The 16,484-nt window shown below is 35.7% G+C and overlaps 1 protein-coding gene across 1 annotated transcript; it reads right to left on the bottom strand.

Moving 5' to 3' along the window:
- Positions 1–55: 55 nt before the first annotated feature.
- On the bottom strand, positions 56–5,727 carry LOC108980846 (oxysterol-binding protein-related protein 3A-like). Its single transcript, XM_018951872.2, has 10 exons — positions 5,458–5,727; positions 4,725–4,818; positions 4,286–4,402; positions 4,118–4,190; positions 3,917–4,035; positions 3,595–3,716; positions 2,974–3,150; positions 2,416–2,560; positions 981–1,159; positions 56–540 (listed from the first exon to the last, which is right to left on the bottom strand). The coding sequence occupies exons 1-10, from the start codon at positions 5,553–5,555 to the stop codon at positions 297–299; spliced, it is 1,368 nt and encodes a 455-aa protein (XP_018807417.2). The 5' UTR covers positions 5,556–5,727; the 3' UTR covers positions 56–296.
- Positions 5,728–16,484: the final 10,757 nt, after the last annotated feature.

Here is a 16,484-nt window from a genome sequence, read left to right as displayed (position 1 = left end):
TATTGCAGATAATAAAAAATAAAAATAAAAAATAAAATCATATTGCAAATAGATATAACTCGTGAAGAAAAATATAATTTTTCCAAGGATAATATATCTTATCTTCAGCCTTCAGACCCATGGCGACTAAAGGCCAGGGTAATGGCAATTGAAGGGAAAAAAAAACAAAAAAACAAAACAAAAAACAAAATTATTGGAAAAAGCGACGGGGCATATAAAATTTTGAAATTTCTGCCACAATATTAGCAGCCGCTAAACACACAAGGTGAAGAATACATATAATAAAATTATATCATTCATTGATTGGCCAAATTTTGGTATTGCCAGGGGTTGAACTCTGTCGATGTAATGTCAGTCTCATGGACGCTATCATCAACAACAGCAGCCCGGTGCTCAGCGTATTTGCCATTGAAACTGTATACTTCCAAGTCACCCCAAGGTGTAGGACTGATTTCACTGGTGAGGTCAAACCATCTTGGAGTGAACTCATGCCCATTAGCCTCTCTGTTTCTCTTTTCACTCCTTTGCCTCTCCTCCAGTCTGAAGAAAGAACAGCCAAACAAAAAAAAGAATTGAATTATTTTCCCCTCTCGGCTAGAAAGAATAAGTACATAATCCATTCACCAATAAAAGACTTCACCCCATGAGTATAGAATTCTCACTCTCTTCCAATAAATTTCAATGAAAACACTTCTATTGAGATCCCATTGTTTCAGTAAGTGCAGAATAGGCAGATTTAATTAAAAAAAAAACAGTCAATCGCTTAACACAGGGCACCAAGCATAGTGTAGATGCCCAACAGCGTACGTGCATGTGTTGTGCAGGTCTAAAATCAGAGGACCCTACACATTAGCACAGCACCACCATTGGTGAACACTGGTAGACTCCAAAATTCTTTCCTTTTTCTGAGCAGACAGAGTCCACAATTATCATTAGTAGTCTATAAACTATTTGTGGACGAGAGAGACAGAGGATCTGACCTGCTCTTTTCAAAACCAGCTTTTGATAGGTCACCCTTCTCGAGTGCATGTCTATCAGGACGCAGACGAGAATCTGATTCCAATACCTTATTGGGAGCGGTGTCAAAGCTGTTTAACTTGTGTGCAAAATGCGTATACTGGAATTTGTCATTTTCCGGAGCATCAGCAACTCTCCAAGCCTGCAGAATGGAACAGTTGCATAATCCCGATAAGGTTTAGTCATGAAATTATTTGCATGCTAGTTCTACCAGAAAAGCTAATGACAAACAACTGCCAAGAATTAAGGGAGAATTACATATTAAAAATCATCTCCTCGAACTATATATATGTCATGAGTGAAAATCTCGACCTATAATCATAATGGCAGAATGCAGAGTACTCTGCAAAATAAATCATTAGGTGATTCTACAGTATGATCATCTCAGTATTTGATTCCAAACTCTGGGTCATGAAAGCAAATAAAGTATATACAGGCCCCCCCAAAGATTGTAAATATAAATACACATCTAAAACATCGCAATCCTATTCATAAGGAAAATGAAGTACGAAGATGTTTAAGTGCAAGATATTCTGCTTCCCTCTGGGAAAAAAAATCATTTGCTTTTCTTTGTAATCTATACTTTTTTTGAGGACTAACAAGAACTCTGAAGCAGATCAAGCCCCAATAAAAACGAAGCTCATCAATAGGTCACAATAACAAGTTCAACAGCACTCAGCTAGCACCTATATGGCTAAGCATCACAATCGACAAATTCTCAAAACCACAACAGAATTGTATGTTAGACTAAGTAAGAGACTATGCCTGATTCTTTTTTAAAGATACCATTTTGTTTCAATTTAACAAACTATATTGTGTATGTTCCCCGTGTGCGTGCATGTGGTTTAAAACATCAAAATTTTAGCAGCACACAAATCGGAATATCAAATTATTTGCATCTAGACAACTTCAATAGCCTTATAAAATAAACAGGCAATAAGAACATCATCGCCACCAATAATTATCAACACCTTGAGGCCAAGGCCCAAACTGATGGCCATGGCAACATCGAAAGGATGTTTTTTACTTTTTTTGTTTTTTAGTAGGTAACAAAAGAATAAAAAGATATATAGCCAATGTTCTAAGAGGCAAAACCATTGAAAAGACATAAACCCCACGTTGACACCACCAAAGAACGATCAATATCTTCCTCAATGACTAGCCGTGTTTTCATATCGCTATCTATAACAAGAAAACAAGCTCATCGTCTAGCGAGGCAAGAAGCACCAAATAGGTGTTACAGCCCACAGACTTTGCACACGTATTGAAAAATACAACTACATGGTTAAAGGGGCATACTACTAAAACATTAGCAAGGCATCCATGTAACCAGTCAACAGATAACAAAGAGCCAAGAATATTTTTTAGATAAGAGCCAGGAATATTTGAAGAGCTAACCTCTTTCAGTTCAGTGCCAGGAAGTGGCTCCCCTTCCAGGTCACAGGGTTGATAACTCATTGACTCATTCCACTTTCCAGTCATCAGAATCTTGGGTTCCTCAGCAGCATTATATACATATCCATCCACTTCGTAGCGACCAGCTCTGCAGAAAATGCCAGTCTGGTTAGGAAAGAAAAACAAAGAGCACACATTGAGTGATGAACTACAGATATATAACCCCAGTCAAAGAATTCTTAAAGCAACAATCAAACTTCTATACCGGTCAACCCATCCTGTGTGTATTAAGTGTATCCAGGCATGATTTGGAGAGACTATTAGCACACAGGAAATAAATAATGCAAGTAGGCCCATATGGCATTTCTTGAGAGACGCTGCTACGGAAGGAGGGAGACAAGCGTACTACTGGCAACAAAAGGAGAAAACAACTCCTGCCTCTTGCATTGAAAACTGTTCACATAAGGCCAGTTTGTAGCATAGACATTCAGTATGCTATATCTGTACTCTATGTATGCCAGCAGGAGAAATCAAAACCACTTAAAAGGAAATAAGTTATACCCAAACCAGCCACATGGTTGAAAATACAGCACAACTTTGTCTCCAGTGGTAAAATTCGTCAAGATCATCTCCCCTGGTGAGTCAACCCAAGTTCGCCCAAAGATTAAGTTATTGACTTTTGTTGGAGGAGGTACCAAACCTAGGACTACACCATCTCTTTTGAGTGTTACTCGTGTCCTGCATCCAATCATGTACTAAAAGTTAAGCAAACTAGTCACGGAGTTTTTTACACAAATTAATATGTTGAGAAGAAGTCATTGCTTAAGATAATGCTAGCTTGATAATAAGAACAAAAAATGTAACCACTATGAAAAGATTTACCCAACAGAATTGCACAAAATACAATCAGACATTTCCACTTGACAGTCAAATGGAACATGTTTTCAGTTCCTGGTGAAGTGAAAACTAGGACAATAACTCCCACTTGAACACAAAGTACTCAAGGGGTGATGTTTATACCCAACCTTTCTTAAAAGCATAGTAAGTACAGTGAAAACAACCTCAAATTTGTTGTAGTAACATGAAGCATTTTATATTATCGAGTTTGACAAACTTGCATAAGATATTAGAATTTTCGAAACACAATTATGGTAATATAGCTAACAAAGCAAAGATGCTTACCTTCCAAGAGGATAGATGTCAAGTGAGTTCCCTAAAAATTTGGTTTTCACCTTCGAAGTTATGTCATAAATGAAATGTCCATTCTCAGCATGTCCAGCACTTATTGGAGGGTGATGACTAACCTGAAAGGAAAATTAATTTGTGGAGCATATTAAAACTAGGTAGCAAAGACATTGCAGCCCTAACTAGATGAGAATTGTAAAAATACCCGTCACCCGTCAATATCCACTCATCAATAATATCCACACATCAATCATAGATTAAAAAACTTCTACTTCCAGAAGCCTCATGACAAAAAAGACTAGATACTCAGAAAACTTACCTGTTCTGCTATAAATGTAATGCCGCCGTGATTAACCATTTCGTAAGTCTCACCAAGGATTGGATTAAATGGCTTCCAGGTTCTTTGGATTGAATAATAGACAGAAATAAACCATGATGCTGCAACCAGTGAAATATAAGTCCCAGATCACACATGCGCGTGCACACATTTCCAGAGTGAAATATGCAAAAGAATGCTTACTTGCATACACCAATCGCATGTAGGGATCCTCACATTCATCTGCCAGATCTAACAGATAGGAGTATTCCATAAGCTGTAATGAACATTCAAGAATTTTTAATTTTCATCAACAGCATGAAATAAAGAAAAAGCTTCCGGCAATGCAGCTAAAACACAATTAACACAAACCTCTGCCATTTTCTGCAGCATGGACATTGGCTCAAAAATAAGTACTGGAAGTGTCACCAATGATGTGACATCAGCGCCTATATACTTTTGCATCATTTTCCAATAACCATCCTGATCCTATTAAAAAAAACAATGTTGAGAAATGAGATGTATGCCTTCACATAACTAACATGAAAAAGACTACTTCTATTAATTCTGTTATTAAATTAACTATTTCATTATTACATCACATAACTATCAAATAACATAACTCCATATTTTTTTAGCTGCTTAAAAGGTCTCAAATGCAACCAGGTGCAGTTTAACTTAATATTTCGAAGTTAAACGTTACCACATATAGTCAACACCATATTATAACCAATGCACTTGGGAATTGGCTTCTCTATTTTCTACTGAATATATGTAAGATGGGACCAGCATAATGCAGAAAGCAGTGTACCTCCTGTCTCCATCTGCCTCTTTTTGCTTCTTCTTCAGAATCTTCAGTGCCTCCTTCTGGATTAACAACTTCCAGGCCTTCATGACCCAGTAACCTGTATAGCATAAGAAAATATATCTTGTAAAAAAATGGGGCATGGAACTTGTGTGGTCGATGCACATGGTGAGCTTTTCTACTCACAAATTAGCAAACCAAAATAATAAATCCTTTCACCATTATCAGCACGAACTTATAAAAAGCCAAATCGCAGCACATGAACAGGTAAGAAAGAAGGGGCATGAAGTGAAAGGATAAAATAAGGAAACAAACCACAAAGTGTGATTCCAAAATAAATAGACATATGATAGTCATTCTCCCATAATACGAGTGCTACTTAAAGCACTCATAAAGTCTATGTAACAATTATTTCAGCTTCATTTTTTAGGAGCAAGACCTAGGGGGCTCAAGCTGATAGGGGTCACCACTCCCCGTCTGGATTCCTTGCACGTCCAGGATTAGGTACACAAATGATAAAAGAGGCATTCAAACTACTAAGGATTAGCGCTTGTTTAAGAGGCTCTATCAATATTCTTAAATTGTTAACAGTGTAATTATAATAACGAGTACGAAAATGAAATGACCGGTACAGAAAATTCAAGGCACACTACTAAGTTGATCATAGCAAATCAAGTCAAGAATTGAAAGAAAAATAAGAAAATTCTAGCTAAAGATCAAATTAGAGCGATGGTTGTACCCGTTGACTGATTTGGTCATGGCAGAACCGAAATTCGTCAGACTGGCAGCGACAGACGCCAAAAACCCACTACCTTGCTTCCGATCCGTAGAAGCCATTTGAGGAACCCTAGTCACAGCTGCTCCCTCAAAAAACTAGGAGCAGTAAAACAAAGGGAACTGCAGAATCAGACAAGATTCAATTTGTGAACGTTAAATAAACTCGCAATCTAAACCTTTCCCCTGTTGTGTATTTTATAAATTTTTAACGATGCGTATTAACCAGTAAAAAATTAAAATTGGTGTAATTTTTTCATTTACGTTTATTCTTTCATTAAAATAATAATAATAATAATAACAATAATAATTAATTATTCTAAAAACTCAAGAATTGTGTACAGTAATTAAAATAATATTTGTCAAAAAAGTTAAGATAATAAAAACAAAAAAAATTAACTTGTTTTATGCTTTCAATGAATACAAAATTTGATTTTTTTTATTTTTAAATTTTAAAAACCAATTTTATTTATTTCATTATTTTTAATGAGATCCATGTTAAATAAAAATGTTATGTGTTGACACATGTTAAAAACTTTTAAAAAATAAATTAATAGATTAAATTTGGAGATTTTAAAATTTATATAAACTAGTTGTTGGAAGCATTGAAATTCACAAATCGAATGTATGTATATATAAATATATATATAAAAAGTTTACTTGCACCCGGGGTTTTGGAACCCCGCGTACCTGAGCCTCCACGTAGACACTAGTGAAACGGTGCGTTTTCACTTTTGATTTCTGAAATTCAAAAGAAAGCCACAGTGATGGAACCCCACATTTCACCTCACAAGGAATTGAGACATTGAACCCCATAGAACGCCCCGCACAGAACACAGCAAGCTTCCCAAGCAAGCTGCCCCACTGACGACCACGAAGATGATTCACGAAGGAAGGTACAAGTGCTTCTCATCTTCTTCTGCTCAAACAAGCTGCCCCATCGATGACCAAGACACTTTCTAATCTATCTTAAAAGGAAAGGCTAAATGGGTTCAGGTTGTGGCAAGTCAGCAGGCCGAACCCTAAAGAATCGTCGATGAATGAGCTGTGTTTTCTTCTTCTTTTTCTTTTCTTTTGAGAAAGGGTTTTAGTTTCTCTTCTTCTTCACGTTCAAAAATCACGCTACTTGGGAAGGAGAGGTTAAAACTTAAACCCATAACTAGAAGTGTGAGGAGTGAATGAATCTGTCTAACTCCCATCCAAAAACCCTTGATTGATTTTACTTCTGGGGAAGCCATCTGCTATTTTTGAAGTAGAAGTTAATGGGTTTGATCAAGAGCACCTTCTAGTTCCTTGTGGGTATGGTGTTCGGAGTCTACGTGGCCCAAAACTACACTGTCCCGAAAATCAGGAAGCTCGCAGCACTGGGCTTCTCATAGCGCAGCACATCGAAGACGAGGAACGACGATGATTAGTTCCCCTGGTTTTGAGGTTGTTTTCTTCTTGTATTTTTTGGAGGATGGGGATTTGTGGTGGAAGTGATGGTTGTTGTTGGTTGGGATATTTCCGATTGTGATACGGAATTTTTTTATGAAGATTTGAGCAACTTTTTGCCCTTTTTTCTCTTCTGTAAATTTCTCAAATTGATTGCAATTTCTGCTTTATGAATTTGATTATAGTAATTTATATAAAGGAGCAAAATAGACTTCTCTCACGTAATTACAGTAATATCAAGTGTCTACACAATCATCATCTAAGAAGCATATGTCCTTGTTCCCCTTCAACAAACTCTGCAATTTGATAATGAGGGTAATTGCAAGCTTAGGATTTTAATCTAATCATGCTAAGATGTCTCTGCTTTTCATCTCAAAGACTTGTTGATTCGAGTCGATGGTTAGGTACAAGTCAATTGAGTTTGAAGCTGCCTCACTCTCTGATGGAGAGAGATTGAAGGGCAAGGGCTTTTGCATGTAAGATGAACGCCATTCATCAATGCTTGCCATTTGACGACACATCGGCACAGTTTCTTTTGGGATGGATTAGCTGAGACGCAAAATATGAGGAATGATTTTGGCGCTAGGTGAGATAGGTTTGATTTCTGTTTCTAAAATTGATTTTTTTTTTTTTAATAATATAGGCTGATGTGGCATTAACCACGTTAGCCGATTTCCCAAAAGGTACCCCAACGGCGGGTACCTATTGTAGAATTGATAAATATATATATATATATATTTAAATCAAGACAATTTTATTAATCATCTCCTTTATAACAAGGACGGAATACATGGGGGCTAGCTTCCATATCTACAATTACATCAAAAATATGCAAGGCATTTTTGCCAAGACATGGGCTATATCATTAGCGACTGACCAATTAGCAAAGCTTTGAAGTTTACATTTTATATCACTAAAATGCAAATCCAATGACTTAATAATGCTATCTCTTCATTTGAAAACAAATCCATTCATTCTCAATCATACTCTTCTAGCAACTATTGTTATCTCCTCTATCTATTCTTCTCAAAAACTTTACACATGGTTTCTATAAGCTATATAAAACTCTTATTGAGGAAATTGCTTTTTCGTATTTTCTCAAAACATAGAATCCATACATCTTGAGCTGCAATGCACCCCCACAAGGCATGTTCCACGAACTCTTCCTCCCCTAAGCAAGGGGGACAATATGAGCTCTCCACTACTTTCTTTATAAACAGATTCAGATTTGTTGAAATAGCTTCTAAACATACTCTCCATAAGAAGACTTTCTTTGCATTTGGTATGTTCAGCTTCCAAACTATTGGCCAAATTCTCCTATGTTTGCTACTGCTACAAGACTCTATAGTACTGTCTTGCAGTTCTTTTTGCAAATGAGGAGCAATCCTTACTGAGAACTATCCATTAGTGGTGCCTCTCCATATTAACTTGTCTTGACTATTTCAAAAAATGATAGGGATTTTTTTTAAGGTTTCAACTTCTTCTCTTGCACTTTTATGTCTTCATCAAGGGTCTTAACAACACTTTGAACTTTGAACGAAGTGGGACAAGGAATTTATTTGTCTTTCCATATCTGAACATGTTTACCATTGCTAATTCTTCAGATTGTACATTCTTTCATTAGATGTCTTACTGTAAGAATACTTCACTAGATAAATGAAGGTATGCTGCCAAGTTTTGCCTAAAAAGGATCCCTCAGCAAAGTATCTTAACTTTAGAACTTGTGATGTTAAGGAATTAGGTCTTTGGATCAAAGTTTTTAGTTCCGGTTGAAACGACCACAATCTTTCGTGCCGAAATAATAACCGGCACGACTTAGTTGGGTCATCCGTTCTGGATATAATTCTTGTCGTTTCAGTATATTTTGGTCGTATTTCGATATTCTGGGTAGAATGGGCGTTCCTGTCTGAAATCTTAAGGTGTGGCAATTTCGTAAATATCTTGAAATGCATGGCATTTTCGAATTACTCCTCCATTTATATGTCTCTCCCTTCCTTGCGAACTCAAATTAGATCCTTAATTCTTATGGGTTTTCTTCTTATGAATTTCTTGGGGAGTGGGGTTTCTTCTATTTTTAAAAAACAAAAAAACAAAAACTTGGCTTAATTAAAGCTACCATCTTGTTTGGAATGCATTTTCATGGCTACATTGTCGACAATGCGTGGAGAAGTCTTTTTGTTATTACTATTTGTTAAAACCCAACTATTGATCCAAAAGTTCTAGGATTGTTAGATACTAATTTGGTTAAATCTTTAACTCTCAGGATCATAACATTCCACCACGCTTCTAAATCCAACGTCCACGGCGGCCCACTCTATTGACACTAACTCAGTGGTAACTCTTTCCCTTTTGGCAGCTTCACTTATTTATCAGTATCTAATGACTTAACACTATACTCATACATAGTACCAAAGTATTTTGATCTAGCCTATTGGTCGTCCTCTCTGTGACTTGAACCCATGACGTGGTCGCTGTTCTGATACCAATTGTTAAAAACCCAATCATTGCTCCAAAAGTCATAAGACTGTTAGATACTAATTTGATTAAACCCTTAACCCTCATGATTATAACACTGTTTTGTTGTTCTCCTCTTCCCCTAAGTGGAATATGGAATTTGTGAGAAGGCCAATCTTTTGCTTTCCAGTTTCTCTCCCTCTCTCTCTACAAAACTCTCTCGAGAAATCGTCTTTCTTTTCTCACGCACGCTTTGAAACTTCCACATTTTTTTTTTTTTTTTTTTACTTTACAATTTTTGTCCTTACATAAGGTGAATAGGGAATCAGGGCTGTCCTGGTGACTTCTTATATTCTCAAAGGTTTCTCCAATCCAAACATGCCATTACAAAGACAAAACCAATTGCCGTCAATTTTGTTTCCTAGTGGGGATTAGTGTGGGAAATTGGAATTTCTTGGAAAGTTCACAAGACATTTCCAAAACCCTCTTTTTGTTTTCTTTCAAAGGCAATGACCATACAATTGGTCTATCTTCTTCTGGAGGCTGCTGGCCAAGACAATAAATAAATAAATAAATAAAATCATAGTTTATGAGATTTATTCTATAAATAAGAGATAGATGTGAATTAAAGTCGGCAATAAATTCTGAGTCTCCCACTTAAATAAATTCTTATATTTGTTTTGTATTGGATGCATGTGTGGAATTTGAGCTCAAAGTGATGGGAAAGTAAAATTCTAGATAACATTGTTGCTATTATTAGTTTCTGACTTTATTGTTCGTTTTTGACATTATTCTTCATTTCGGTATTTTACTTGTGAATTTATAAGTATTATTGAGTTTTTCAAGTATATAATTTTTAAGATTTGTATTGATGTTATTTTAGAATATAATTTTTCTATATATATATGTAATTTATCCATATAATGACTATGTTGAAGCGGTATACTGAAACGTACTGATATCGAAATATTCTATTTTAATACCTCAACCAGAATGATCACCGGAACGAAATTTAAAACTTTGCTCTAGATAAGTCTCCAACCTTGTTTTGCAAACATGATAAGGTTAAAACTTTTCAAATCTCTAAAAGCCAATCCACTAGCAGACTTGGCCTTTCCCATCTTGTTCAAAGAAACCCAGTGTGTCTTCCTTTATATTTTGTTGTCCCCACCAATAGTGTTGCATAACTCTATTTTTGTTTTTGAGAAGAGAAGTACTTTCATTCTATAAGTGGACAGTACTTGAATGACTGATTTGAGAATGACCTATTTTGTAGTTGTTGATCATTAGTCTCACTCTATCCAGGATGCTTCTAAAAGAATTGGATCAAGATCTTCCAATAAGTGCCGACAACCCCAAGTACTTTCCATATGACATAGTTGATCTAATACCTGCTATGCTGAGAATTATGTCTTGATCTTCTCTTGAAGTATTCCTGCTGAAATAGATGGAAGTTTTTTACTTATTCAACCTTTGGCCAAATGCTTTCTCATAAGACTCCAGAATGTTAATCAACTTGCTCCACTCTAATGATTAGCTTTATAAAAAGGTAGATTATTATATGTAAAGAATAGATGGTTAATGTGAATCCTTTCTCACTACAAGAAAAACCGTATATACCGGCGATTTTTATATTGCTGGAAATTAAATCGCTGCGATTGATTCTTATTTGCAGCGATTTTATAATCGCCGCAGGTTTTAAACACCGCATCCTGCTAAATGTTCAGGACTTAACTTATGTCTTTTTTTGCAGCGATTTATTATGTATATAGCAGCGAATTTTTTCGCGGGGGGGATAGCCAGCGATTATAAAATCGCCGCAGAAAATATCGGCACCATTTAATATCAATATCGTCGAATACAAACTCGCCGCAATTGAAGCCCATGGGCGCCAAATGCACGAAGTGCCTTTTATTTTCCCCCCAAGTTTATTTCTCCACATGTCTGCCCACTTCGACGCGCGAGAACTCTTCTGCACTAAGACCCATTGCACCAAAAGACTCCATTTTCAAACCCAAAAGCTCCGACATCTCCAGTGTTCTATCATGGCATCAACTCCCCCATCGTGAGCTTTTGACCCATTATTCGAGTCTCATTTCCCCACACTGGCCTTCTCCCTTCCGTCGAAAGTTCGAAGAGATTGTAGACCCCCAAATCCCACAATCGACTACCCTAGTGTTCTCCATTGCTCCTATTCTCTCTCTTGAGGAAGCTAGGTCCTACGTTTGTGGCTCCCCTTACAAATTTCAAATCCGTGCCTCGTGGAGACATAGAAGTTCATATTGAATTTTCAAGAATAATCGAGTGGTGGCTCCAGGTATCTCTTGCTGCCATTGCATTTATCTTCCCCCCTCCACATTTAATCGCGGTTGCATTACGAATTTGTTGTCGTCTTTAGATCTTTTCATGATTTTTCCTTCTGTGAAACTGATGTGCATGCTCCTCTGTTTATTTTGCTGTTTAATGTTGTGTATGATCTGCCTCGTGTGTTTGAGCTGCTGTATCAGTTGTGGGCATTAGATAATTTTAATTCACCAATTTTTTTTTTTTTGGCTTATCAGAAGCTTTTCTTGTAGAATTTATGGCTCAGTTTTTGGCTTATCAGAATGTTTTTCTGCTAGAATTTATGGCCCAGTTTTTGTTACCGTATTTAGTGTAAGTTAGTGATATCTTATAATGCTTGAAGAAAGTGCTGCCATTTTTCCTATAGTATATGAATTTCTGAAGTTGTTGCACAATGTAGGGGATTTCTACACGCTACCATAGCTCATTTCTTTAGATCACGTCTGCTTATATAACTTACTAATGACAAGGATTAAAAAAAAGACAGTATTTGGTGAATTAAATACTGCTACCTTATGAAAAGGTCTACTTATGAAGATGTGCTAAAAGTCCTAATATATAATTATAGGACACATTTCTGTTCACGTCTATATCATTTTTTTTTTCATTTCAGAATTAGACTTATATATATATATCAAGCCATTTAGAGAATATATATGGTCTTAGCTAGTTATTTCATTTAGAGAAGCAGATCAACAGTGGGGTCATTTCTCACTCGAGTTCTTTACCAGCTTTAGGAGCTTACTGTCTGCCTTCTCTGATTTCATAGCTGTCATTTACGTCTGCTTTTTGCAGATGTAATGTGTACCAAAAAGATATGAAGGATTCACTTCATCAGCTTTAAGGTTACCAATGTTTGCCACAGTATTGATCGTGTATTATCATAGAGTTTGGTGCCCAGGTTGGCAATCAATGGAACTTATGTTGGTACTCAAGTTAGTAACCAATGGAACTTACCCTTGTCTAGAATATATACCCATATATGTAATCATTGAAAAACTAACATGAATAGACTAGTAAGGATACCTCACTTGCCAGTGGATTTATAATATTCCACTTAAAAGTTTCAATATTCTAACTTGTACGGCGTGTTTAGCAATGCATGCAATCATTTTTCACTATCCAATCCGGCTTTCTTTAATTTTTCAAATGCTTGTATAGCCTCTGCATCAAAACCACCTGCAAACTGAAGATTCTGGTGGTTAATAAGATAGATATTGATGGGTGCCATTCATTTTTTGGAGTCCGTTGTACCTGGTGTACTCGATATGCATATCGAACTGGTGGTAACTTAAGATTCTCTTCACATGACTTGACATCAGCCTGCAGCGAGTTAGCTATCCTTTTCATGTATTCCCTGGCGAGCTTCAGTGAACTTAGTTTCATCTGCTAATAGTAAAAAGAGTTAGGGTTTGCATTTATTATGATTGTTGGTTTTGGTGGAAGTGGAGTTATCTCGGCAATATGAACTGATGGCCGATCTGGAAACCCTAGTGTAGATTATTGAAATGAATACATAGAAAAGACTCGATGGATTGCTGGCCGTTTAAGTAATCCTAGCTTGATTACTTATCAAAATAAAAAAAAAAAGTAATCCTAGATTGATCATTTAGCTATGAAGTTTAGGCAGCTTTTGACACTAGGCAGTTTAGGGGTTAGGCAGGTAGCTAAAAGTTAAGACTAGGGTGCACAACCATACTTACAGCTTTATGATATCTTGAGCGGTTTTCAATTTCTCCAATCATGTTCTAAATAAAATTTCATTTTACGAATAAAATTCCCCTTTTATCCAATCTTTTCCATTTATTTGCTGGGAAATGTTTATCTTTTATTCCTTTTAAAACTGCTCAATAGCAGATCCTCCCTTTTTTTGCCATTCTCATCTTGATTCTACTTTTATTATCCTTCCAAAAACTATTACTATCTAGAGCTACTGGTTATCTATTTATTACGGCAATAATATATGGACATAGTCTACGGTTACTTGGTCTAGAAGCAGTAGGAAGTAAAGTGATAATAACTGAAAAAAATTTCCTGTCTCGATTCTAATATGACTTGCATTATGTTGATCTATTATTCAATTCATTATCCTTATGCACTGCATTTTATCTCTAACCTGTGCCTTCTTGTAAATAACATCTCTATAACATGTACCTTCAGCTTACTCGTCACTTATACATCCCTCTCCTCGTTGTCCATGTCAAGCATATTTGGGGGATCCGATTAGATACCATTAAGTTGTGTTCATTCCCTCGGTTATTGTTATAGAAAATTTTAGCAGCCTATCTCTCTGAAATATGCAAAATCAGTTCCTACATAGCTTGGTGTAATAAATTCCCTTATCTATAAATTATACGAGAATAAGATTATACCAGTGTTATCTTCAACCTGGTTTAGACCCAAGCTGTCTCACCTTAGAACCAGTGTTATTTTCAAAGCTTGTGGTTGTTGTATTACCAACTATATATTCCAATCCTTTATACATAAATCGCTGCCAACTTTATTTCTTATAATGTCCATGGAAGCATTCTCTATTATCTTTGACTGCTGCTGCCATTATATTAAAAAGCATTATATTATGGAGTTATTACAAATGGCCGCATCTATTAGAAACATAGTTTTGTCTTTGACTTCGTTGAAGTACTTGACAGTACATGCAGTGCCCTTGTATAAGAGTTGGGAGTGATCATTTGTCATTTGGCAAACGGCTAGTGTCATATATATATTTATATATATATGAGTACATATATTATATTGAGATTATTATGAACTCTTGCCCTGCAGATCTGTCTAGTAAATACATTTCATTGTTGCACTTGCCATGGAAATCTGTTAAACTATAACAGCATAATATATATTTACTATTACTCAAGTTTTTCCCTTCCCTTTTATATATTTATATATATATGAGTACATATATTATATTGAGTATAAAATGAACTCTTGCCCTGCAGATCTGTCTAGTAAATACATTTCATTGTTGCACTTGCCATGGAAATCTGTTAAACTATAACAGCATAATATATATGACTATTACTCAAGTTTTTCCCTTCCCTTTTATATATGTATATATATGATAATTCACTTCCATTCATTAAGAATGATTACGAGATTTGACCCATATATATTACTTATTCACATGAGTAGATCAGAGGGAGAGCTAGGGATGTTGGTTCTGTTCAATTAGCATTTATGAATCCAACCTTTTTTTTGGTATTATTATATAGATCATATGTATGCATACAACCACCCGGTCGCATGCATGAGGCACTTCGTAGGTTCAGTCGATCCGTTCAATCACTTTTGGAACCACTGTATATATTAGCTTTCTGATATTGCTGTCTGCCTAGCTACCGGCCTGCAGCAATTGTTTTGGGAAGTATTAATTTTTTAATTTGGCAGATTATATATGTTTGACGCTTGTGTATAATAAGCTTAATTAATTAAGTTGAAGTTGAAATTAAATCATAGATCGATAAAGTTTGAGAACCATCAAGATATTAACATTAAGCATGCTGCATGGTGCTCTGAGGTTCTGATCAGCACCAGAATTACTTTGTAATAATTTATAAATTTTCTTAATTTGCTGCTTAAATATTTATTGATCAGTTGATGAATTATTTATTGATCAGTTGATGAATTAGTTTAGTACAAGAAAAAGGCCTTTTCCCAGGGATTTTATATCTGCTGCAAAAGAAATCGCCGCAATAAGATATTATTGCCAGCGATTAAGAATTCGTCGTACGTTTTAAATTCCAATCCTCATAAAAAATCCGGGCCGGTCCCAAATTATGTTGGCAGAGGTTTGTGCCCAGTTTTTGTACTTTATATATATATATATTATAATTGCATTAGTCTAAACAGTACTCATATATGAAAAACAGACATCCACGTTATAAATGTTGGAATGATAACTGCATGCACGATTTCAGTACCACAACTAGAAATAGAAAGCTGGAAGATTTACACGAACATAGATATATATAAATATATATACATACATATTATATATATTAGTTTCTTCTCTAAAGTTCTGCTTGATATATATATTCTCAACCAAGGCATTAAGTATAATGAACTACTCCTCTAGCTAGCTAGCTAGGCTCCATATGGTTATACTCCATATATATCCTCCATTTAAAGAACAAATAATGTATGTACACAACCTGCAGGCACGAATTTAATGCAGTTTATTGTTAGAGGTAATTAATGAGGAATCTGATCCCTAGCTATTGGACTAGGGCTTCTCAAAACAGTGTCATCTTTTACTCATGATATAGCATTAAATGTAGGCTTATTGAATGTGCAGAAGTTTATTTCTACTCTTTTTAATATTGAGAAGATCTTCTGTTTTAAATATTGAGTTTGAATCATTTTTTGACTATGTTTAACCCTTTATGACTATGTGTTAAACTAGTGGAGATGAGAATGTATTATTTTTAACACTTTTCTTCAAGATATAATGCCTATGTAAGCAACCGATGATTTTATTCAAACTAGTAGGTTCGATTAGAATTTTCTGGTTTGTCAAGAGCTACTCTTGTATGGGTGTTCTATGCTTTCACACAAAAATGATGTGAATTCTCTCGTTTTCTTCGAATCTAGTATGCTTGGGTTGTGTACTTGAGATTGTGGTTAAATGAGGGATGTTTAAGAGCATGAATGTACTAAAGCTGCTAGCTGTCCATGGTAGTGCAGAAAATTCTGCACTGCACTCTGTTTTGCTTGCATGCTGTCCATTTCATTCCCATTTTTCATTTG

This window comes from Juglans regia, chromosome 3 (assembly GCF_001411555.2).
Source record: "Juglans regia cultivar Chandler chromosome 3, Walnut 2.0, whole genome shotgun sequence".
Taxonomy (NCBI): domain Eukaryota; kingdom Viridiplantae; phylum Streptophyta; class Magnoliopsida; order Fagales; family Juglandaceae; genus Juglans; species Juglans regia.
The sequence above is the reverse complement of the archived record's forward strand: the minus strand, read 5'-3'. Positions and strand labels throughout refer to the sequence as shown.

Excerpts from the sequence above, each read along its gene's own strand:
- LOC108980846 (XM_018951872.2), bottom strand. The coding sequence starts at position 5,555 with ATGGCTTCTACGGATCGGAAGCAAGGTAGTGGGTTTTTGGCGTCTGTC. Across the intron at positions 4,191-4,285 it reads TGCTGCAGAAAATGGCAGAG|CTTATGGAATACTCCTATCT; the intron begins GTTTGTGTTAAT and ends TGTTCATTACAG. Across the intron at positions 4,036-4,117 it reads CATGCGATTGGTGTATGCAA|CATCATGGTTTATTTCTGTC; the intron begins GTAAGCATTCTT and ends CACTGGTTGCAG.